This window comes from Notothenia rossii (genome assembly GCF_949606895.1).
Source record: "Notothenia rossii genome assembly, chromosome: 2".
NCBI classification, from domain to species: Eukaryota; Metazoa; Chordata; class Actinopteri; order Perciformes; family Nototheniidae; genus Notothenia; species Notothenia rossii.
This window is the reverse complement of record NC_136904.1, coordinates 92,013,203-92,039,015: the sequence shown is the minus strand read 5'-3', so window position 1 is coordinate 92,039,015 and position 25,813 is coordinate 92,013,203. Positions and strand designations below refer to the sequence as shown.

General features: G+C 40.6%; 2 protein-coding genes and 1 long non-coding RNA gene across 19 annotated transcripts in view; 1 reads left to right on the top strand and 2 right to left on the bottom strand.

The window, feature by feature from the left end:
* Positions 1–17,188, top strand: part of LOC307029406 (uncharacterized protein) — a 71,470-nt gene extending 54,282 nt beyond the window's left edge. For 9 of the 16 annotated variants that reach the window (XM_079665366.1, XM_079665362.1, XM_079665355.1 and 6 more), the window contains 8 exons: positions 510–745; positions 934–2,800; positions 3,954–4,127; positions 5,044–5,217; positions 5,609–5,776; positions 7,368–7,408; positions 7,572–7,599; positions 7,699–11,652. In XM_079665366.1, coding sequence (XP_079521492.1) covers positions 510–745; positions 934–2,800; positions 3,954–4,127; positions 5,044–5,217; positions 5,609–5,776; positions 7,368–7,408; positions 7,572–7,599; positions 7,699–7,723 — 2,713 coding nt within the window. In that variant the 3' untranslated portion in view covers positions 7,724–11,652. Of the gene's footprint in view, positions 1–509; positions 746–933; positions 2,801–3,953; positions 4,128–4,776; positions 4,828–5,043; positions 5,218–5,608; positions 5,777–7,367; positions 7,409–7,571; positions 7,600–7,698; positions 11,653–15,576 lie in introns of those variants that run through there. The other 7 variants (XR_013805319.1, XM_079665365.1, XM_079665364.1 and 4 more) reach the window with 7 other exon arrangements.
* Positions 682–4,781, bottom strand: LOC307029412. 2 transcript variants are annotated; one of them, XR_013805323.1, is made up of 4 exons: positions 4,606–4,781; positions 4,294–4,337; positions 3,985–4,171; positions 682–811 (listed from the first exon to the last, which is right to left on the bottom strand). It is a non-coding gene; the product is annotated as an uncharacterized lncRNA (long non-coding RNA). The 2 variants fall into 2 exon arrangements; XR_013805322.1 differs by having other exon boundaries at positions 4,294–4,781.
* Positions 17,189–24,384: 7,196 nt separating the features above from the next.
* On the bottom strand, positions 24,385–25,514 carry LOC307029764 (olfactory receptor 51L1-like; the record flags this gene model as incomplete). The annotated part of the gene is made up of 2 exons (XM_079665847.1): positions 25,472–25,514; positions 24,385–25,328 (listed from the first exon to the last, which is right to left on the bottom strand). Exon 2 carries the CDS (start codon positions 25,324–25,326, stop codon positions 24,385–24,387), a length of 942 nt encoding a protein of 313 aa, XP_079521973.1. The 5' UTR covers positions 25,327–25,328; positions 25,472–25,514.
* Positions 25,515–25,813: the final 299 nt, after the last annotated feature.

Genomic DNA, 25,813 nt, shown 5'->3' with positions numbered 1-25,813 from the left:
TTTGTGAAATCACATGTAGAGTCAATGCAAAGACCCAGATCCGTGCTTGGCAACACGAAGGAAGTGAAGATGTTAAATTCATGTCACCTGCGTATTCGTGCAGCGAGACACATTTCAACTTGAGTGTAGTTTGTGAGACAGACCTGACAAAGCATGAACTCAGGCTTTTTACAAATCAGTCTCATTCTGTTGTTATTTAGGCATCCTTTCCATATGTTTATTTCTATTCATTCACAGCAGATTCTATGCAAGTTGGGTTTATAGTGCACCAGGTTAATACAGCTGTGTGTAGATTCAGGGAACATGTGCTCCTCTGGGTCATGAATCCAGAGAGGATGCTCTCTGGTTTCATGATCATGTGAATTGTAAGCTATCTACCTGATCACAAGGGGATATATTATATAGACCTTTTTTAAAGATCAAACTAGAATGTGCCCCCTTGTTGTAGCTTTGGTGAGAATCAGCCCCTCTGAAGTAAAGTGCTGTAAAGGATGTGTTCCTCTCCACAGAGGGAAGAGGAAGAGTTATGTTCCTGTGGAGGAGCAGCTGTCCAGCTGTGCTCTGTGTCAGGACGTCCTGAAGGATCCAGTCTCTACCAGCTGTGGACACTGGTTCTGCAGACAGTGCATCACCTCATACTGGGAGCAGAGCCCTCCATCAGGAGACCCCTCCTGTCCCCAGTGTGGAGAAAGACCCAGAACCAGAGCTGGCCTGCAGACAGCCAGTCAGAGCAGCTCTGTACGAGGTGAGAGGCCGAACTCATGCAGCATCTTATTCCTCTTCCTGGTTCATTTGTTTTTTATCAGGTATTCTGTTGAAGAACAAAGACATTAAAATGTTTATAAAACATTTAAACTCAGTCTGTTTTTATTAGTTTGATTGTTAGATTCTCAAAAGCATTTCCTGATTCTCTCTTGTTTCCTTCTCTTCCAGCAGATAGTGGTCTGCAGGAGGTTCTAGATGAACACAGGCTCAGTCTGAGGAGGAGATGTGAACGTGTGACTGAAGGAACTGATCAAAGTGAAACCCTCCTCAACAGCATCTTCACTGAGCTCTACATCACACAAGGCCAGAGTGAAGAGGTTAATACCCAACATGAGGTGAGGCAGCTGGAGACAGCTTCCAAGAAGGAGACCCTCCATGACACTCCAATCAAGTGCCAGGACATCTTTAAAGCCTCACCTGACCAACAGACTCTCATCAGAGCGGTCCTGACCAACGGAGTCGCTGGAGTTGGAAAAAGCTTCTCAGTGCAGAAGTTCACTCTGGACTGGGCCGAGGGTTTGGGAAACCAAGATGTCAGTCTGGTGATCCCGCTCTCCTTCAGGGAGCTGAACCTGATCAAAGGTGAGCAGTACAGTCTTCTCAGGCTGCTCCATGTTTTCCATCCAACCTTACAGAAGCTCACAGCAGAGCAGCTGGCTGTCTGCAAAGTGCTGCTCATCTTTGACGGCCTGGATGAAAGCAGACTTTCTCTGGACTTCAGAAACAATGAGGTTGTGTCTGATGTCTCTCAGCAGTCCTCAGTCAACGTGCTGCTGACAAACCTCATCAGGGGGAAGCTGCTTCCCTCGGCTCTCGTCTGGATAACTTCCAGACCTGCAGCGGCCAATCAGATCCCTCCTGAGTGTGTGGACAGGGTAACAGAAGTACGAGGCTTCACTGACGCCCAGAAGGAGGAGTACTTCAGGAGGAGATGGAGTGATGAAGACCTGTCCAGCAGAATCATCTCTCACATCAAGAGCTCCAGGAGCCTCCACATCATGTGTCAGATCCCAGTCTTCTGCTGGATCACTGCTGCAGTTCTGGACCACATGTGGACTACAGACCAGAGGGGAGAGCTGCCCCAGACCCTCACTGACATGTACTCACACTTCCTGCTGGTCCAGACCAAGAGGAAGAAGCAGAAGTATGAAGAGGGACATGAGACGAGTCCACAGCAGCTGACGGAGGCTGACAGGGAGCTTCTTCTGAAGCTGGGGAGGCTGGCGTTTGAACATCTGGAGAAAGGAGACATCATGTTCTACCAAGAAGACCTGCAGCGCTGTGGTCTTGATGTCAACGAGGCCTTGGTGCACTCAGGAGTTTGTACAGAGATCTTCAAAAGAGAGAGTGTGATCTTCCAGAAAACAGTCTACTGCTTTGTTCATCTGAGCGTTCAGGAGTTTCTGGCTGCAGTCTACGTGTTCCACTGTTACACCAACAGATACACAGAGGTACTGAAGGACTTCCTGCAGGGAGACTGGCCCTATGAGAACAGTAAAAACAGTGATCAGGATTACCCATCCCTGGATGTCTTCCTAAAGGGAGCCATGGAGAAATCCCTCAGAAGTGAAAATGGCCACCTGGACCTGTTTGTCCGCTTTCTCCACGGCCTCTCTCTGGAGTCCAACCAGAGACTGTTAGGAGGCCTGCTGGGTCGCACAGACAACAGACCAGGAATCATCCAGAGACTCTTCAGAGGCCTGCTGGGTCGCACAGACAACACTCCAGAAATCATCCGAGCCATCAGCAACCTGAAGAAGATGAACAGTGATAAAATCTCTCCTGACAGGAGCATCAACATCTTCCACTGTCTGACAGAGATGAAGGACCTCTCAGTACATCAGGAGATCACAGATTTCCTGAAGTCAGGGAACAGATCAGAGAAGGAACTCTCTGTGATCCACTGCTCTGCTCTGGCCTACATGCTACAGATGTCAGAGGAGGTTCTGGATGAGTTGGACCTGATGGAGTACAACACATCAGCTGAGGGACGACTGAGACTGCTTCCAGCTGTGAGGAACTGCAGGAAAGCCAAGTAAGTCCAGATGTGATTAACTTTATAAACTAATGTGGATCAGAAGTTTAATTATTCAAATAAACACTATAACATTTCTGCTGCTTAAATACTGAGAGAGCAAAATAAACCAACACTGTTCTTCTCTTTATTTATAATAATAGTTAAACTGAAGCGTTTCTCTCTTCATATTGAGTGATGGAGGCGACATTTCAAAAACATGAAGGACTTTAGAGCTTTCTCAGCATGTGATCACACCACACAGCAGGACTGTCACGATCTGTCTGTGTTGTGTCTTGTCTTTTTCTGTCTTTGGTTTCCTGTTTTATTTTGTAAAATGTTCACCTCCTGTCTTGCCTGTTGCTTTCTGTTTGTTTTCCCTCCCTGATTACCTGATTGTGTTCACCTAGTGCCCCTGTGTTTTCTCCTCCCTCCTCACCTGTCTCTTGTTTGTTTGATTAGTCCTGTGTGCATTTAGGTTCCGTGTTTTCTGTCAGTCTTTGTGAGTTCCTTGTTGTAGTTGGACTGTGTTCACGGGGAGGAGAGTTCAGCTCTGTATCTGTAGCCTTGAAATAAAGTTATTTTCTGTTTATCTGCATTTGGGTCCTGCTTGCCTCACTCAACCCTGACAAGGACTTACAGTTATCAGTTATTATTACTTTCTAGTAGTTTCTTTATCATTAAACACACACACGTTTTTATCACAATGTGTTAGAGTTTAAAATCAGATCTATATCATATCCCACCAATACCAGAGTTATGTCTTAATACTCATACAGTGAGAACATCTGATGGTATTCAGTTTAGAATATTGAAACTTTATTGGTTTGTTAACTGTGTTTGTGTGCGCAATACATTTCCAGATGCTCAGAGAAGCCAAAACATCCATAATTCTAAATATGAATGAACATTTAAATATGTAGATCTCTAATATTGTCAAGTGATTTATTTAATTTCTGTTTCCTTGGTAACAGTCAGTGACAGCAGGAGCACAGACATGTGATCAGATCACACTGACAACACATTACACTCTATTATCATATATTATTATATATAAAATGGACTAACAGCAAATCTCAATCAGAACATATGTCAAATCTGTTTTTCATCAAATGCTTGAGGTCATTATGTTTCCTCTTTTTTAACACATGTTGTAATATATGTGTTATTATAGACTTGCTAGCTGTGGACTCTCAGTGACTCACTGTGAAGTCGTGGCCTCAGCTCTGAAGGCCGACCCCTCCCATCTGAGAGATCTGGACCTGAGTGGCAACCCTCTGAAGGATTCAGGAGTGGAGCTGCTGAGTTCTGGACTGAAGAGTCCAAACTGCAGACTGGAGGCTCTCAGGTCAGTTCACTGACTGAACTTCATCTGTTTGTGTTTATCATTTTCTGAATTTTAAAAAAGTACATTAAAATTATTTTTCCATTTTTGCTAAAGACTGAATATTAATCAGAGTAACAAAGAGAAGGTGAATGTGTGAGGGAGAGAGTTTGAGCTTCCTCAGACTCACTCTGTGCTCCATGAGTCAGTGGAGATGCTGTCAGTACTGATGACCTGTGAGGGAGATGAAGGAGTTGTTGAACATCTGATCAAAGTTAAAGTTCGAGATTATCAATGGATTGTTTCTACATCATCTCTGACATTAAAGGGGACCTATCATGCAGAAGTCACTTTGTGATGTCTTCTCTACATCACCAGAAACAATGAGACGTGTTCTGGAAGTAATATGGTCTGTGTTTACATTAGCATGGCTAACACTCAGAGCTAACCTGTGCTGGAGAGAGCATGTGTGTGAAGAAGCAGGAAATAAAAAGGAACTCACCTTGTGGTAAACCTGAGAGAGAAAGAGTTTGAGCTCCATACTGTTTCAGAGAGAATCCTTGATGTGGTTTGGAACATGATATGGAGTTTCATCACGGCAGCATTTAGCTGAGTTTCTGCTGGTAGAATTCTGATCAGGCTTTAGCTCCACCTCCTTTTTTTTTTCTTCAAGCTAAGGACCCGAACCTGCTCTTCTCTAACAGCTGGAACAGAGGGATATGAGGGATTTCTAAAATGCATGATCTGTTTGGTATTTTGAGCAAAACACATCATAGACATGTTTTTATATATTTGTATCTGAGACCCATAATATATGCCTAAAGACAGCCTGATATGAGACCTTTAAAACCCTGTTTAACTCTGAACAGATTATTAAACCTGGAGTTATTTCAAACAGGAACATTGTTTTCTAAAGTTACATCATGTTCTCTTTATTCAGACTGTATGGCTGCAGTTTGTCAGAGATCAGCTGTTCTGCTCTGATCTCAGCTCTGAAGTCCAACTCCTCCCATCTGAGAGATCTGGACCTCAGTGGGAACGCTCGGTGGGATTCAGGAGTGAAGCTGCTGAGAGATCTTCTGGAGAGTCCAGACTGCAGACTGGAGACTCTCAGGTCAGTTCACTGACTCTCTGTTACTGCTGGAGATCTCATGTTTCATTAGTTATTCAACCTGATTCTTCTACATCATTAACTTACATATATAAAGCTGTAAATGTTTTTATTCATACTTTCATTTGTAGGTACTAAAGTAAGAACTGCAGAGATACATGTTGACTGATTCTTAAAGGAACTGTAATAGATGTTAGTTGTAAAAAGTAAATCTATGTTTTTAATATTTAGTAAACGATAACGTCTGAATAAAGTTCATCTGAAGTAATATTAGTTTTACAGGATAAAGTTTACTTTCTGAAGAAGACATGTTTTTGTTCCCATTCATTTCAATGTTGAGTAACACATCTGATTATAAACTGATTGTTATCCTCATCATGTTTTCTTTATTCAGTCTGGAGAGCTGCAGGTTGTCAGAGATCAGCTGTTCTGCTCTGGCCTCAGCTCTGAAGTCCAACATCCATCTGAGAGAGCTGGACCTGTTGGGCAATGATCTGAAGGATTCAGAGAAGCTGCTGAGAGATCTTCTGGAGAGTCCAGACTGCAGACTGCAGACTCTCTGGTCAGTGAGGGGTCTCTGCTGGTTCAGCAGTATTGTATGAAACACAGGGAGGTGTTTCTCTCACTGGGGAAACAGATCAGTGATGTTACCCACTGACTGCAGGCTCTTTCATTCTTCCATCAACTAGAGAAGGCCAGCTGAAAATGCAAAGCCACACTTTAATAATCAACTCTCTAAAGGCCCTGACACACCAAGCAGTCACCAGAAAACTCGCCGACGCCGATTGTTGCGTTGCCGTGTTTTCCTGCGTCTTGGCCATGTGTCGCACTGGAACCTATTATACATCCATGACTGGAACACACCGCAAAGACTTCAGCCGAGCACCTACGAACTGCGCATGCGTGAGTGGCAATAACTCTCCTTACCAGCAGGCGGCGGTAGTGTGTATTCATCATTCAAAAGAGGCAACAACCGAAAGACAGAGAAGGAGAACAGACTGAGTGATCTAAACAAACAACAAATAGCGGGTGCGTTCCATTTTCACTCTCGTCCATCGAAAACATGTTCCGTGTGGTACTGGAGCTATCAGCCATTGGAGTGTTGCTTGTGGAAGACATTCTCAAGCAACCGTTTCGCTTCTTATGCACTGATTCGCTAGCGGAACAGCCAATCAGAGTGATTTCTTTGTCCGACTGGCTGTGGCCGACGCACGGCCGATTCCGTGCGCCGGCCATGAAAGGCCAAATAAGGCGTGTTACTGCCAACGGTGCGGGACACACCAAATTGAATTTGGGCGACAGGGCACGCTTCGTCGTCCGCCTAACGAAAACGGCCGATTTCGGCCTGGTGTGTCCGGGCCTTAACAGACACATTGGATTTTACAGAAAGTGGGAAAGGTAGTCTGTTCTAATGGGATGTTTTTAGTTTCTAGCCCAGGGGTGTCCAAACTGCGGCCCGGGGGCCAAATGCGGCCCTCAGCAAATTCTGAAAGTATAATGAAATATGACCCACACATGAAACTTCTGCTTGTCTTGTATTGTACTTCTTACATATACATGTAAACATTTATTACACAGTAGTATTCATGTGTTAATGAGCCCACCTTTAAAATACATTCAGTCAATTAAAGCTGAAAACATTTTCTAACAAATCTAACTTGATAAGAAAAAAGCCCAATAACTTATTGTTATAACAAGCGTGAAATAAACCCTTCATATTTCCTGTAATTATAATCAATCTGAATCTCCTGCTTTAAGGAATGAGCTGCTGACAGAATAAAGTAAACCCTCTGGAGAGCTGAGAGCTGTTTGTTTCTTAAAGCATCTTCAAGTAACAAGCATCCTTTCCTTCATCTGATTGAGTTTCCTGACTTATAACTGAACTTATGAGACAACATATTAGAGAGCGGCCCAGACCTTTATATATTTTTCTGTATACGGCCCTCGGTGAAACAGTTTGGACCCCCCTGTTCTAGACCAATGACTGGTTACTTCCTGTCATGCAGCTGAGAGCTGTGGCAGGCAGTCGTAGTGTTTGCAGAGAAGATATGATGGGATGTAAAGCATGAGATCAGGACTCTGAAGCTGACTCAAAGAACAAACTCTTATTTTAAACTGGATCTCAAACTGTTGGATTGTGTTCGTCTCTACAGGTTCAGAGGAGAGACGATCAGAACCACGATCCAGAAGACCTGTGAGTACTGAAACCATATCCTCCATTCATCAAGATATGAAACTCTTTCATGGAGCGTGACCTCAGAGGAAAACAACACTCTTCTTTCTCTCTTCATCATTTGAGCTGTTTCTCTTTGTTTCATCATCATCATTATTCTCTCTCTCTCTCCTTCTCCTCTCAGGTGACAGGAAGTGGAGACACACAGAAAGGTGAGAGGTCGTACCGTGTGAAGTTTATTTATTGAGGTTTCAACACGTTTTTCTGGTGTTCCAGAGAAATCTGCAAGCTCAGGTTTGATTTGTTCTCAGTTTCTTCATCACGGGGCGAGTTTGAGACGTACAGAGGAGCGTGGAGGCATTTTGGAAAACAAAGAAGAAGGCTGCAGCTGATGAGAGACTTCCTGTTAGCTCTCCTCAATATTAAATGAACAAAAACAATCAAAAGCTTTTGTTAAGAAGAAAGATGTGTTGCACATACTCCTGCTGCTACCTACCACCACCTCCCACCCATCCCGGCACCAAAGAGGAGACCCCATCGACCCCAGATACCCCAACTCACTCTTCTTCAGGTTAGCTTGGAGCCCCGCCTTTACCTGACCCAACATCTCACTTTGAACGATGTAGTCATCCGGATATCTGCATACTGAGAGTGGGACGCAGGACCCGGTCAATGAGCTGCTGGAAGGGGGTCCACTGGACTGGAGGGGCACTTGGATCTGGTGATGCCTTGCTCTTCCTGAAAGGGGAGGACGCCTATCTGCCATAGTTCTTCCACCTGACGACTGAGTTCGGCATCGGGGGTTCCAGTTGGGGTGAAGAGACTCTGGGGGGCATCCGATGGCTCCTGAATAGGGGGGGCCCTTGGAGTGTCCAACCTAATGATAATAATAATAATAATAATAATAATAATAATAATAATAATAATAATAATAATAATAATAATAATAATGCATTTTATTTGTAAAGCACCGTTCATTGCTAAAAGAAACACAAGTTTAATAAAAGGCTTCTTTCTTTTTTTTAAAGAAAGGTTTTTAGGCCCTTCTTAAAGGAGTCAGTGGTCTGTGGAATCCTCAGTTTGTCTGGGAGGGAATTCCACAGGTGAACAGAAAGCCCCCCCATGGTGCGGAGTTTGGTCCTGGGGGGGGAAGCAGATGGTTGGTTGTAGAATGGAGGTTGCGTGTGGAGGTTTGTGAGGAGATTAGTTGAGGTATGAAGGAGCGTTCCCGTGGATGCCCTGATGGGAGAGGAGCAGTGTTGTGCTAGTTACTGAAAACCAGTAACTAGTTACCATTACTAGTTACTTCATTTCAAAAGTAACTCAGTTCCTTTACTGATTACTTATACCAAACAGCTGTGAACAGTAACGCATTAGTTACTTAAAAAAAGGGCTCCCATTAATGCCCTTATAGCCTTCATTTCAGTACTGTTATTGCATTGAAGAATAATACAATCTGTTGATCAAGAAATAGAAATAGTAGAAATAGTCTGCATGTGTTCTACAACATACCGTGCAATGGCTTTATCAACTTTTCCCTGGCTAGCAGTCCCTCATTTAAAATCCAGCCGCTGTTGCTCAGGTGGAGGAGGGGTGGCGTCGGATGAGTCTGGAGCTGTGTCCAAATTCAGCGGCCGCATCCTCCTGAGGATGCATTCGGAGACCGCATACGTCACTTCCGCCAAACGAAGGCTGTCCCAATTTTAAAAAAAGACAAGACTCCTCCGAATACGGCCCGCAAATGCCGCCTTCTTTCCCCAGATTTAGAGGATACATCTGATGTACACTCCGCGGTGTACCATATCCCAGGATGCAACGGGTGACGGTGACGAATGAGTTTTAAAAAATATATAAGGCTTGTAACGTCCCATCAACGGCTACAACGGTTTCAGCTGGATTCGTTTTTAAATGTACTCACCCAAATAGTAAACGACATGAAAGAAAAGTAAACCTATTTAATTTGTGTATTTAAATATACGGGCAATTGGAGATGTCTTCTTTATATTACATACATAAAATAATATGAAGTGAAAATATTTCTAAACCCTGTTTGGTTTTCATATTGTTAGGATTCATTATAAAGCTAATTTATTTATTTAACTGCTTTTGTTATACAAATCTTACTGCAACAATTTTGTTTTGATAGGGAGCAAGGAGCAGACTGCGCAATTTATCCAGATGCGCGGGGAGAATGAAGCCCTCTTCACGGGGGCCTGTTGCGATCTCGGGAAAATAATTTAAACATATTATATAACACCAAAATAAGTACAGCTAGATCTGACTCCATATTGAACAGTTTTGAAAACAGTTTTGAAAACAGTTTGAAAACAGTTTGAAAACAGTTTGAAAATATTTTGCCTAGTGTTAGAAATTATTACCGGCACTTGTGACTGCAGCTGGTTGCTAGGTGACGGGGGCGGCAAAATGTAGGGGTAACTGCCGGTGACGTACAAGGACATGCTCCGAAGACCGTCTCATTTCGCAGTGGTCCTCAGGAGGACCCAGCCTCTGAATTGGGACACAGCTTGGGTCTGTGGTCTTAGCTACTAGCTTCGTCCCAGTATGTTGTTTCTGCAGATGTTTCAACAGATTTGAATTGCTGTTTTGGGCAGTAGATAGGATCTTTGACCCGCAAAGACACAACTTACATTTAACTTGAACGTTCTTTTCTTTGTGTTCGACAAAAGTGAAATAGTGAGAATATCTCTGTTGTGTATATATAAGACTACGACATTTCGGTTGACCGTTTATTGAACACGTTGTTGCATACGCTCCCATGACAACACCACAACAACACAACTGTATCCGGTTCACACATCCCAAAAACTCCCGGTGCCATCTTAAAGGCACAGTCACACCTGATGTGACACATACATAACAATCTCCAGGCGGGGAAACTTGACTCGAGCTCCGCAGCCGCCATGATAGTCTTGTTAGTAAACACAAACACGCCCACAGCGCGGTTATGGCTAGAAAGGATCCGTCTAATGTAAATATGACGTCACGTTCTCGTTCTAACTCTCGTTGTAATCGGAGCGGCTCGGCTGTAATCGGAAAGGGTCGGGGTGGGCGGGACGCGGGAAGATCGCGGGAACATCGAGAAGAGAAGTCGTTCTAACTCTCGTTGTAATCAGAGCAGTGGTAACCACTCAAAGTCCTCAAGAGATAGGAAACGACAGCAGTGTGGGACCTTATTGCGGGAAATTACTGAGCACACATACCACCTACAGGATGAGACGTTCATGTGTACAGTGATATCAAGACTAAATGATCTTTTGGAGGACGTACAGCAACACACCCCACATGACAGTAGTCTTCCTCTCACCTTCACGCCCCCCCAAACACAAAAGGCAGAAGAGGACCATAACACCTCTCAGTACCAGCCATCGTAGACACCCTTTTTCAGGCCGGGTGGGTCATAAAGCTGAGGTCATGAGATCCAACTACAGAGTGGACAGCTTGAACAAGATTTTAAAAGCTAAGTCCCCAGAGTCTAATGCGGGAGGAGCAGGCAGGGGTACGAAGAGGAGGATAGATGCTTTAGGTAAGAACAAAGTATATTTACTTTTGCCATCTCCTCTATATTCACAAAACACAGCCGATCATCCATTCCAATCCTATGTGACATGGCACAGTTCATTTCACTCCAATAGAAATTGGTATAAAAGAGACCATTAGTCTTCTCATTGTGCTTATTGCTGTGGATAGGTGTTAACTATTGTTGTTGTATTGTATCATATCAAAAGTTGTTTTCATCCAAGGCACCACCGCCAGGTGAATATTGGAAGCTTGGAGCTGTAAAGAGGTGCTAAGTAAAACAACCTTTTGAATCCATTGCATGTGATTGATGTAGTTATAAAAAGTATATCATAAGCTGTCATTACAGTCTAAATATCTAACAGCAAAAGGAGGAGAGGAGATGAGGAGAACAGAACGGAGGAGAGGAGACAGCAAAAGGAGGAGAGTATGAGGAGAGGAGAACAGGAGAGGAGAGGAGACAGCAAAAGGAGGATAGTCTGAGGAGAAGATGAGGAGAGGAGAACAGAGGAAACAGGGAAAGCAGAGTAAAGAGCAGAGTTGAAAGAGAAGTTGAAAGCAGAGCAAACAGTAGCAGGAGAAGTAGAGCAAATGTAAAAGTAACTTTGAAAAGTATCAGCAAGAAGATCAGAGTTGCATAATGTTATTTTGTTTTATTCGTTACTGTTATATTAATGTTGTATGTTCATTTTTGTACATAGGATAATAAAGATGATCTTAACCTTGAACTCGATTCATGACCTCATTTCATTATTAAAACCTTAATATCAAATTACAGACTGGATTCAAATTAGGATCTCCAAATGTGTTGATGTAATGTTTGTGATAAACTGAAGGATAAAGTGTTCCAAGTAAGGTGTTTAAAAAGCCTCTTGGATCAGCTGGAAAATGCATCATCACAAAACTGAAAACAGCTGTTTCACTTTACTTTTGAAAGATACGACAGAGACAAAGCTACACATATATGATGATATTATAGAATATGGTGCATTGCTGTAGATTAAACTACCCAACGGGATATAAAAGAGGTAAACACATCTACAGCAGTAACATGCAACATACATTTTATTGCAGCAGGAGCTATCTTGGGACTTTTACTGCAACAACGTTGACTTGCCTGTGAATACAAAATAAACCATAGTGTTGCTGATCTACAGTGTTGTCATTCTTCTTTCAACAGCAAGACCGCTAACAAGTATTTACATACTTAATATAGTTTAGTTTCTCGCCATCCCAAACGTAAACATTCAGCCACGTGACTGCGCTTCCGAGCCGCTCCGATTACAACCGAGCCGCTCCGATTACAACGAGAGTTAGAACGAGAACGTGACGTCATATTTACATTAGACGGATCCTTTCTAGCCATAACCCCACAGCGCGTCTCCGCATGTGACACAGGAAGTATCTAAGTACATTTACTCAAAAAGAAACGCGGGCAAAAATCCTTGATTATGCGATTAAACATGCAGGGTTTGATTGTGATCTTATGCGGTGAAATTGCGGAAAATAATATAATTTTTTTTAAATATTGGGCTGTCTTATTTATTCTCTCTCACACACAACCTGCCACTAACGTTAAACCCCTTTACTATTCAATTAAACACATTCAATGTTTATTTATTGTAAAAGCAATGGGGCTATTTTAATCACACTCTCTCTCTCTCTCTCACACTCTCTCACACACACACACACGCACACACACAAACACACACACACACACACACACACACACACGCACACGCACACGCACACACACACACTTCTCCGCCTCATTCTGTTTTCATTTACTCGTTAGTTATCTGACCAGCTTCAATCTTGGAGGCTACTCACTTCGTTTCTTGTAGCCCTCCAAAGGGTTTTGGAGGTTGATGCCTCGGTGAACGTGAGTTGTTTGGCTTTCTTGTCCGCAGCAGAAGAAAGCATTTTCGAATGTTTGAATGAATCAAAGTGGGTCGTCAACGTCAATTTTCTCTTATGCTCCAACACACAGTTGCACGGGGTGCAGAATAGTTTCCCCCCACTTTCGTGAAAGACGTCAGGGTACTGCTTTGCCCGGTCTTTAGTAGAAATGTTCGTCGTGTGAGTTCCACACGTTCACTCTACGGTGTTGTTTACCTTCTGTGATGCGCGAGCTGATGACGTCACGTCATCATCACTACTTCACGTCAAGACCAGTTAACTTTTTTTTCCCTCAACTTTGTGTGGAAAAATGCGGGGATTATGCGGCCTCTTGATAAATATTCGGCCTTTTAGAAATCTGCGCCATTTTGCTGATTATGTGGTAAATTCAGGAGTGTCTATGAGAGGCTGCACTTTGGAAAAGAGGGACGGGGAAGGCCTCGTAGGCGGAGATAGTGTTTCTTGAGTTCATCCACAGGATAACTCTAGTCCACAAGGGAAAGTCTGTCGGAGGTGAACGTGTCTTTGAGGGGGAATGTTTTCTTGGGATTGAAAGAGGGTGATATCTCAAAGGTCACTGAGGCTCCATTTCAGAATAATAGATATGATATGTTTTATAATGATTGATCATGAAAGTGTTCTCAAAGCTGGTAAAGGTGCAGCTAGTTTGAATGACTTTGTATACTGCAGGGTAGCTTGTGGATTTACTCCAGGTGGAACTAAAGTCTGATTTAACACTTGATTAGATTTCACATCATTCATCCACATCTGTAAAGTAACTAAAGGGATTAAATACATGTAGTGGAGGAAAAGTACACCATGTACCTCTGAACTGTAGTGGAGTAGAAGTAGTACACAGTTGCATAAAAAGTAAACTAAGCTTCATCTCCAAGCCCAATGGCCTTGGAAGAGCTGCTAAGGAAAAGGAAAGACATCTGGAGACTTTGGAGAAACAGCTAACGGACAAACTCAAGGAACTGAAAGACCCTCCCTAACAGGCCGTATGCTGTTCAGCCTTACCTTGAATGACTCAGTGCAGTGTTCTGTGAAGGATTTCTGTTTGCTTTTTCAACTCAAGGAGCTCAAAGACTGATTGAAAGTTGATTTGATTTGCATAATTTCTGATTGCTGATTCAATGTGACGGAAAATTCCCCTTTGAGTTGATACAGTATATGTGTGCATATAATGCCCCCTTTGGCCTAACCTGGGAGAGCCTTATGTTCACTTTCAACCTAAGGACCTCCAACACGTTAATAAAGAATGTATTGAGAAGTTATATTGCTGATTGTTGTATATTGGCTCAGCCAGGTCATATGGGAGGCCCAGTCTACTTACAGATGGGTCACTCATTTTGAAATATTACACTTTGTTTTCTTTTTCTTTAATTGATCATCCTCATGTAGAATGCTATCACGAAACACACATTTGGTTGTTTACAGCATAAAGAACATCTGATTTAATGTGAGGTAGGGAAATAATCATTTGAGGTTAAGTATGTGTATATAAATATGTCATTTACAACAGCTGTAAGATTCTTGATAAGCTTGAAATGCACCTTGAAAATGCTTGAAAGTGCTTGAATTTGACTTTGGAAAAGGTGTAAGAACCCTGGACAGAGTTTGGTGATGTTTTGAGGTAACGTGGGATCATGGGAGTTGTAGTCTTCACCTGCAACGCAGTCAGCTGTTCCCAGGTAGGATTCTTTTCATTTTAATAGATTAGGGCGATTTATCGGGAGCCACATTTATTTTCCACTGAGGTTTCTCTCTTCAGAACTAATAGTGGAGGAACAAACCCCCCAAAAAGGCTTTAGTTATCGAGGTACCCCTACCCGAGGTAGAACAAAGCACAACCATGTTTTTTCATTACTTTAATATGTCTACTTTATGAAACGGATGGTTGTATACAAATATTTTTGGTTGATGTTTGGAACTTTCCCATAACCGAAAATGTGGGCTCCTCTGAAGGGGGCCGTGTTGGCCTTACCCCATGTATCTCTGGAATTAATTATCAGAATGTCACCAGATTTGGCCTCAATGTTCACAGAGAGGTAATGCGTACAATAAAGCAGATTATATCAATACCTTTTACTTTGAGCTGGACGTGTTGTTTTACACTTACTTTTAATTCAATCCAGAAGTTTACTAAAGTCATACAGAGGCTCTGTTGTAGATAAGTTATACTTGATATGACATCTATAAATAGACCAAAGTGAGAACATTTAGACCGGTATAGCCTACAGCACGGCGGGATTTATAAAATGCTACCCTGACGTGTAGCTGCTGTTTGCTTTATTTATTTCTCTGACATTTTGCAATGTTTTACTGTTTATTAAACTTTGGGTCAACATTACAACCTTTGTGTTCAGCTCATGCTGCTTTGAGGTAGGGCAAAAACAAGGCTATTTGAAATATTTCCAACAGATTTTATCATCTTTTATTTAGGTTAAAGTTTATTTAATGTATCCTAAACCCATAATAATAATAATAATAATAATAATAATAATAATAATAATAAGACAATCACAAATGGACAGCAGCCTTTTGCTTGATGTTTGTTTGTGCAGTGCTGTCAAAGGGATGCAAGTGTGACTGTCACTTCATCTCTTTAGTTTTTAAAACCAAACCAGTATCATTTTAAATAATCCTTTAGGGATTGTTCGTCTGAAATGCTTGGAGTTACATTTTGCAATAATAATTTTGCAACCCTGTGTTTAATTCATTCTTTTCCTCTTCTTTTTCTCTGTGATTAGGACAATTCTGGAGAAATAGATCTGAAAGGTGCACGTCAGATCATCAGGACAGAGCTGCCATCCACATGGACCCCCCGTGGTGCTGGAGAAAGCAAAACAGCGATCAGGAACATCCTCCACCCAAACCTCTGCTTACCGCCGTCCTCCAGACGTATGAGAGCAGAACTGTAGAGCTCAACACTGCTGCCACTTCAGCCTTACATACTTTTACTTCAGATTAACATATTTCATCTGTGTGCCATACATAACATCTCATTTTGCATATACTGTGTATACTTATTACATTGCTGTTAACAATTAATTCATTTAACCTAGAATTAAGATTATATTACTTAATCTAAATTGTGTTTGTTTATATTTATCTATTTTTATCTTGCACTTTTCTGTGTCTTAGTTTCAGAATTAGATTTTGTTCTGTGTCCTTTCTTTTAATATGAATGATTAGAGCTTACTGCTGTTGATGTTAAATGGCACGATTGATTTCCTTTGTCTCAATGATGAAACTTCTCATAATAGAAGACATGAAACACAAAAGCATTGTAAACCTATCAATGTCGTTTAATTAACAAAGGTAATCTGGTGTTTTTGAGTTGATGAGTAGTGGAGATATCACTGTCAAATCAATCGACAGTAAGGAGAATACTTACTTCCGGGTGTACAATTCTCCGTTATCCAATGGGAATGGACGCTCATTGCCTTTAAGAGCTGCCGACATAAACGGGCGCGGTGCTTCCCTGAGCGTCAAATACTGCCGCCGATTATACATTGCAATCAGTTGAAAGCTCTTTTTGTCCGTTTATGAAGCCGAAGGAGCCTCGGCGCGTCCCAACTGCACGCCACGGGACCCTGACCAAGCGTCGCTCCTGGACGTTTAGGGAGTGAGAATGTTTTGCACCCTGGGATATGGTAGACCACGGAGGATACATCAGATGTATCCCTGAAATCCGGGAAAAGAAGGCCGCGTCCAAATAGTTTTTTTTATACTTCCATGGTCCAAACCGTCCAAACCATGGATGTCAGAACGGCGGTACTACAATTTCCGTATCAGACCGCGACGTCACCCGGCCCAGAAATACTTTTTCCCATTGAAAAGAGACGTCTGTAAATCAGCGGATACCTTTTAAAAAACTAAATCAACTACCCAGTATGAACTATCTTATAGACCTTATTAGAATCATTAAATCCTTAAAGTTGTAAAATGCATTAAAAGCTGAAACTAGATTTATTTTCTCTCTCCACCCGGCTGAAAAAAACAATATAGACCAGCATGGAATTCATGAATTGTAATCAATACTTCTAGATGTAAATGGTTTATTGTATCATTATTACTCAACCCAGTCTCATGGCATTTCGTGTTCACCAACACGATTTCCCCCTTTTTTTCGTTTTTCGTCTATGGTTGCATAGCACGATTTTAAAAGCAATGTACATGTATTTCTGTCTCACGGCATTACGTGTTTTAGGAAGACCGGAAGCTGTGTGGTTCATAAAAACATGTTCTTACTCAATAGCAAGCCACAATTATTGCTTTTATTTTAAATTGTATCATTTCTGACTTTTGCTGCCGTCTGTGAGGAAAATAAATGGGGCTCAGAGCCTCAGAATACTGAAATCTGTATTTTTTAAATCTTTTTTTCCTTCTAATTTGTTATTCTTTTCAAAAATAACACACTGTTATTTACTCACCAATAACACACAATTATCCTTGTTTTTATTTATTTGTTTAGTTCCATAATCTCTGGTTTATTTGGCGTCCGTCAGGAACTGAATTTCAAAATAAAAATAACAGGAAACAGACGTAGGCATTTCGAGCGATTACCCAAGATCCTCAGCTATGGTTTAAGCTCGCCGATTGGATGTGTTAGCCGCAATGCATGTTGGGATTTGGTGTTTATATGATATGAAATCGGAAAAACATTTTAAAAGAATAAAATAATACTTAATTCCGAGTGTTCTTGCTTTTCTCTTTGAAAGTTATCACATAACGGCATTGTAATACACGGTTCGGCTGCATTACATATTACAGATCTGCCGTAGTTCTCTATTTATAGAGCCCTGATGAGAAGACCTTTGGAAAAACTGGAAGAAATGCCGCCGAAACTGAATACTTGACGTGGATCATAAATATATCAACAATTAAACAACATCTTCAATTTCTCTTCACACAATACGTCTCCTTGCAGTATCAATAGTAATTCGGCTAACTTTTACATTTGATCTAATTCATAGATAGGTTATATTTACACCATAACGGTGCACAGCTGATATAAAAGGACTTGTAGTTTTTAAAGATATTACTGATTTTCTTTGAATATAAGAATGTAAAAACTGAGTCTGAAATAGTATAGCAATATGCTGTAAAATTATTTGAAAGCATGAATAAAACTACACATCTTCAGATGTTGTACATACATAAGTGTCCTACACTAATAATACAAAGTTATTATGGCTGTGTGTACCTTATGTGCACCGCCTAGTGGTTAAAGCACGTTATTTAATTATTATTTTTATGTGTTATATTTGATTAAAAAAATATTAAGAGTACATACTTTCATAGGGGGAAAGTAGAAGGTCAATGATAGCAATATAGAATATAAAAAATCAAGAAGATACTATAAGTGATCTCTGCAATAAAACAGTTTAGTGCAGGATGTACAAAGATATTAATATGAGGAGGTGCAAAACAGAAAAACGAAATAACCTTTATTTAAACATTAAATAATACTTTAGATTAAGGTCTTCTTTTAAATAAGAAAAAAGCTTTGGGGGTATCTATCTACAGATAAATATTAAGCCTGACAAAGTACTTAACGTCTAATATATTGCTTTCCTGCAATGTTAACTATGTTGAATCACTTGTTTGAACTGATATTGTACACATTAATTATAATCGTATGTATGTAGATAGTATAAGAAATGTGCAGAATATGACAGTTTAATGGTGGAGGTATACACACATATTGATAGATGTCTTGTAATGCGCTGTTGAGGAATCTGTGACCCAAGTTTTTCATTCATTGCATAACTACACCGTAATTGTGTATATGATATGTATATAAACCTTTGAAAATCTTGAAAGGGATGTGCAAAATAGCCATTATACAGTCTTTAATGAACTATTAGTAGAGAATAACGAGTAATGAATATACTTTATTACTCGTTTCCATTCAAGTCAATTGCAGATTAATGTTTAGTCTTCTCAAGCACCAACTATCGAATATCTCTCCTGATTGTTGGCACTTGACAATCACCTTCCCTGAATTTTACTCAGGTGTAACTAAAGTCTGATTTAAGTGTTGTTTATATTTCACATCATTAATCAGAATCTGCAAAGTAACTCAAATAAGAGTAGTGGAGTAAAAATACCAGGTTAACCTCTGAATTGTAGTGGAGTAGAATTACTGTACAAAGTAACAATGAGCTGTCATGTATTAATGCTGCGCATTATGGACACAAGCCATTTTCACCCATGTATTAATTATAATGTTTTACATTTGATAACACCAATGTCATGGCAACTTCTAATTGTGGGAAAAACGAAAACGTTCATTAGAGACGTCCCATAGAACATTTTGCGAAACACAATAGCCAGCATGTGTAGTTCTGGGGGGGCGTTCGATTCCAGTTTTGGATAGTCTGGCGTGGTTTCGTTCCATTTCAAACAGCTGTTTGACGCTAGGCTAACCTTGGCGGACTGCCACTCCAACATCCAATCCCAGAGCTTGAAGATTAATCACGGGGACTGTAGTCCTAAACGATAGCTGGGGATTATGGGTAGTGTAGTGTCTTCGGCCATCCTAAACTCCTAGAGGCCTACGTCTGTTTCCGGTTATTTTTATTTTGAAATTCAGTTCCTGACGGACGTAAAATAAATCACGAGATTATGGAAATAAACCAATAAATAAAAACAAGGATAATTGTGTGTTATTGTTGAGTAAATAACAGTGTGTTATTTTTGAAAATAATAACAAATTAGAAGGAAAAAAAGATTTAAAAAATAAAGATTTCAGTATTCTGAGGCTCTGAGCCCCATTTATTTTCCTCACAGACGGCAACAAAAGTCAGAAATTATACGATTTAAAATAAAAGCAATTATTGTGGCTTGCTATTGAGTAAGAACATGTTTTTATGAACCACACAGCTTCCGGTCTTCCTAAAACACGTAATGCCGTGAGACTACCAATAGAAATACATTGCTTTTAAAATCGTGCTGGGCAACACGAAGAAAAGGGGAAAATCGTGTATTGTATTACTATGGGTCTCTGAAACAATCAGACATTTACCACACTTTTAACAGACTTTTAGCACTCTTTTCCCCGCAGAAACAACTTTAAACCATCAGTGTCACTATTTTGGGGATGTAGGAATCTACCTGTGTCTGGTGTGGAGCCTCCCCGCACTTTGAATCAATTGATTTGCCTTTTTTTTTGTATTTTCTACTGTTAATGCACTGTGCTCATGTCGGGTGATGCGCTCTCTGAAGCCCTCCTGTGGGGAAACTTGGAACTGCACTTAAACCACTTGGTGCTTTTTAAGCCATTTAAAATAGTTTTCCTCACTTTTAAAATACTTTCTGTTCTAGAAACGATTTTAATCGATATTACCATTAGTTAGGGGCTGCTTGAACACGAATTTGAGCATCCCTGCACACTTTCCTCCTATTTAAAACACTTTTCAGTGAGGTGCTGCAGCCTGCTTCTCTCCTGTTTCTCTGCCCCTATTCAAAACACTTTTCAGTGAGGTGCTGCAGCCTGCTTCTCTCCTGTTGCTCTGCCCCTATTTAAAACATTTCTCCTCCTATTTAAAACCCTGGCTAGAGGAGAAATCTCTATTCCAGCCCTGATTTTGGCACATCTTGTAAATTAGTTAAATGTAGCTTTGTGTTTTTATTGAAGTTGCTGTTCATTGTTTGTTATATAAAGCAGATGTAATTATAAGAACGCTGATGTGTGGATGTTGTGTCCTTTTGATAACTTTGTTGAGCTTGTTTTTAGCTATATATCTTTTTCTATCTAAGTGAACAAAGTCCCTGTATGTGAACTGGTTCAACATGGAGAGGCAGCGTTTAGCTGTTATGCCCCGACACTCTGGAATAAACTACCCAAATCAAGAACGTCCGCAGAAACGCTTACTATTTTTAAATCGAGACTAAAGACATATCTCTTTGCCGCTGCTTTTAATTGAGATGCTCATATTCAAACTACAGTATGCCTTTTAAACATGTATTGTATACCTGTGGTGTTTATTTTTATTATTTTATTATCTTTGCTTTGTAATGTCTGTTGTAAATTTGTATAATGTGTTTTTAACGTATTTATTCCTAAAAAGTCTTTGAATTTGTTTTGTAAAGCACTTTGAATTGTCGCGTACAGAAAAGTCCTGTATAAATAAACTTGCCTTGCCTTGCCTTGGAGAGGCTGGTTATGAATCAGAGGGAGGAGCTGCAGACAAGTGAAGGAAGGTGAAAGTATGAAGTCAGACTGCCAGACGCCATTTTACAGCTCGACAGGAGGAGAACAACAGGGTGAGTGTTAACACCAGGATCTGCTTTCGAACACATTTATTATTTACTCTGTCAAACTGGATGTCAGAAAATAACTTATTGGTTAAAAATCTGCGTCCTAGAGTCCAATGAGACTTCTGCTCGTGTTCATGTATTTTAATCAAGTTTATTATTTGTGTGTGTGTGTGTGTGTGTGTGTGTGTGTGTGTGTGTGTGTGTGTGTGTGTGTGTGTGTGTGTGTGTGTGTGTGTGTGTGTGTGTGTGTGTGTGTGTTTGTGTGTGTGTCTGTGTGTCTGTGTGTGTGTGTGTGAAGATGAGTGATTTAAAAGATGAGGAAGAGGACACTTCTTCAGTCTCCAGCTGTCTGTCTCTGAAGAGTGACCGGTCTATGGGTCATCCTCCACTCTTCAGTAATGAACCTGGACCCTCAGACACAAAGTAAGAGTTTCTACTGTAATCTGACCTGAAGAGGATTCAGTTTGTTTGGTATCTGATAATCTAAACTGTTTAATGAAACCCAGTAGAGTACATTAACAAAGTGTAATTGATCTCTTGCTTCTTGTCATCATCAGAGATAGTAAATAATCTACTAGTGAAATCATCCTCACTCTCTACATGTTGGACTTTGTGTTAAATTAAGCAAATAAAATACAAATATGTAAAACGTTTCACACTCGAATGAATTTTACCAACAGAAACCCACAATCACGACTCAACAACTCTAAAAGTCTTTAATAATGTGAACAGTCATAGATCAAAAGCTGCTCTTTAAATAAACTAATGATGTTTAAACATGTGTTGTTTCCACAGACAGAGAGCAGAGTCTACGGTCTCCATGTGGTCTCTGAAGAGTGACTGGTCTAAACAGTTGCTTCCTCCAGGCTTCAGTAATGAACCTGGACCCTCAGACACAAAGTAAGAGTCTCTACTGTAACCTGACCTGAAGAGGATCCAGTTTTGATGTAATCTAATATATTAAACTGTTCTTTAATGATATCATGTGAGCAGTTTGTAAAGGGAAAACGCAGCAGAGTAAGCTAACATTATCTAAGGATATTTCAATATGCAATTATATTATCATTGTATCTGTGTATAAAATGGTTTTAAATAGCAACAATGTTGATAAATACTGATTAAAAACATTATTGAACTACTTGGGCATATCTATGATATGTCTTTTTAAGATGTTTATTAATAATAGTGATAATCTGGTGAGCTGGTTTTGTTTAGCATTATCAGATAAAACAGTGTTATATCACTCTACTGGATTCTATGGGTACTACCTTATTTCATTTCATTTCAAAACTTTATTTAACCAGATTGGTCCCATTGAGATCATAGATCTCTTTTTCAAGGGAGACCTTATTATGCAAGCATTCACCTACTGAGATTTCTATAGACGTAGCCGGCCCCGGGGCGGGCCTACCTGAATGCGTGCGCATCTCACTTCCATATATATGACGGCCCCACCTCCTAACCATTATCCTTTAGTCTTCAGCGAGCGGTGCAGAGTCTCTAGATGAGTAGTAGTCCCTCGTTCTTATTATACATCCATGTTGTAGTCCGCTGTATAGAAAACTGTAGTTTCTATAGTTTCCCCACTGCAGCAGACGCACATTTATAACGTCCGCTGGCGCATCATAAACACGTCGGATCAGGGGCGGACTGGCCATTGGGAATACCGGGAGTTTTCCCGGTGGGCCGGTACCGAAGTGGGCCGGTCGGACAATTCACTAGCTTCCCAGTCCGCCCCTGCGTCGGATAGTGAAAGTGCAGTCGGATTCTCAAAGCACCGCAGTCTCAGCTATCCCTTAACCCCGTGACGTTTCACACAGCGGTTTCAAAGTTCAGGTGTTTAATAGTCTTCTGGCCTGTGGGATGAAGCTGTCCCTGAGTCTGGTGGTTTTAGTCCGGATGCTGCGGTACCGCCTGCCACACGGCAGCAGATAGAACAGTTTGTGGATGGGGTGATGGGGGTCTTTTATAATCCTGAAGGCTTTCTTTAAGGTTAATCTGGTATTTTTACTCCATTACATTTATTCTAGTTACTTTAGAGATTTGGATTAATGATGTGAAATATAAACAACCCTTAAATCAGACTTTAGTTACACCTGAGTAAAATTCAGGGGGGGTGATTGTCAAGTGCTAACAATCAGGAGATTTCGTAGTGGGTGCTTGAGAAGACTGCAAATGTATCTGCAGATCCCTATAAAGCATATTCATTACTCGTTCTTCTCATCGTTCATCAAAAACTGTATATAATGGCTATTTTGCACATCCCTTTCAAGATTTCAAGATTTTCTAAGGTTTATTGACATATATTGTTGAAAAGTGCATTGTATCTCGAGTAAGCCAGCTGTTAGTGACAATCCCTGAAAGTTTCCATATGTAATTTTATGGAAGGTAATATATTTTTGAAAATAAACATTTTGACCCAAGACCACAAGAAAAACGGTCAGTTTGGTCCTAAAAGTGAATGTCAGGTTTCAGGCCCGCTTTTTGTGATATTATATTTGGTTATTTAATGTTTATTCTACTTCTATCATAGATACATTAAAATTGTTAATGCAAACCACTTTCTTTGAAAAACAGCAAATTCATACTAAACCTGCGTGGAAAGTGACCAATCTTACTAACATTTCACAAAATATGTTCTTGCAAAAATAGTTCACCAAGGCAAACGTTTTGGACAAAAAACTGCCAATCGTTGTAATTGACTGTATGCATAACATTAAAGTTAAGGCAGGGGGCCAAACATAGAAAGCTTGATAGTTTATTAATTCCCATAATCCTCAGCTGCACTGATAATGATCTAATGTTAGCATGCTTAAAGGTTTAACATGTTCCAAATGGCTAACAATAGCATTTCATTTAAGTAAAGGTGAAAAAGCAGGGACTCACATGGCTGGAGACTGTTGTTTATTGAATATATGAATTCATCATTTCATTTTCATTATAGTAATAAAGGGTGAATGCTAAACAAAATATTAAAGCACAATAACAACAGTGAGTGGTTTAACATCACAATGCCTAACATACAGTACAACTGAATTCCTGTCTAATAATAATAAAATACATTTTAATATTGACCTTAAATATGCAGGAAGAGGCAGCACATAATGTGTTCTAACTTTAAATCTATTACATTTAACAGAATAGTAATATTTTAACGTTTGAGGGAAATTCAAGCTAAATCAAGCATATACAATATTGTTGTTGTGCTTTATGTTGATCTCTATCTAATCATGTATCCCTTTAAATAATTATGATAGGAAACACAATCTACCATGGTCAACATATTCCTTTTATATTTCAGCAGCAGGACCCTTCTTCAGAAATCTTAACACGACTCCTTTGATTTGAGGCAGACCCAGGCCATACACTATCGGGTTATTGAGGGGGGGAATGATCAGATACGCTAAAGACAAAATAACTGCGATGCTTGGATTCAGTTGATCAGCCTCATATCGAGTCAAAGACAACTCGCAGAAGAGAGAGATGGAGTAGGTCATAAAGGACACGATGTGAGGCAGGCAGGTTTGTAAAGCCTTTCCTCTGAATTCAGACGATCTCCTGCTGCAGACCAGCAGAATCCGTAGATATGTGTACAGGACGAAGCTCATGGGGATGAAGACGATGGTCACCAGGACAAACTGACCAGCTATGTTGTTCAGAGTGGTGTCCACGCAGGAGAGCTGCACCACAGGCCAGTTAGCGCAGAAAATCCGGTTCAGTTTATTTCCACACAGCGGTAATTTAACAGTAAGATAGAGTAAGAAGCCAACAATACACACTGGGGACAAAACAGCAACGAGCACAAGCACCTGCACCCATTTGAAGGTCATTTTACTGTAGTAGTGTAAGGGCTGACAGATAGCAATGAACCGATCGTAGGCCATGATGGTGAGGATGGTCAGCTCACAGGCAGCATAGGTGTAAATAACATACACCTGAATAAAGCATAATGGACGTGAGATCAAATGAGAGTCAGAGAGGATGTCCTGCAGGAACCTGGGGAAGAACCCAGCTGAGCCATACAGAGAGTTTACACACAGACAGCTGATGAACATATACATGGGCTGATGCAGAGACTTCTCCAGGAACACTGCCTGAATAATGACCATGTTAGCAGAGACTATAGTTACATAGATGAACAGACACAAGATGAAGAACAGGTATCTGAGGGGCCCAAAGTCTGCAAACAGAGTCAACTGGAAGTAGGGAGGGTTCAGGCTGCTGTTGCTCATGTCTGCACCAAAGAGAGGAACAATACAGGAACTGTTAATGAGATGTTGTTAGCTACATTTCAGATATGAATACAAAATCAGCCTGCATGCAATCTCCAACAGTTGTATGTGAGCATGTTCAATATAACATCTGGGAAAGTCTCACCTCCACATACAGTAGTTCAGACTTATTCAGGCTCTCTGTATCTGTGAAGAAAGGGGGAATATAAATGCACAATAAGGGAAATGTTCAAAGGAAAATGTCGTAATTCAACACCAACAGTAATACAAAAACACAATAAGCGTGCGTGCATGTGAATTACAACCTTCCTAACTCTTGTACTTGACAATATTGAATTTAACTTCAGGTAGCTGGAGAAGAGAAGCACACAAATGAAGGGCAGGAAAAAAGTCTCATAAACCACATGAACCACCAACATGGTCATTCGCATTGATTTAAACATTATTTCACACTCGTACACATCGCTTCCTTCATGTTTGCATGTTG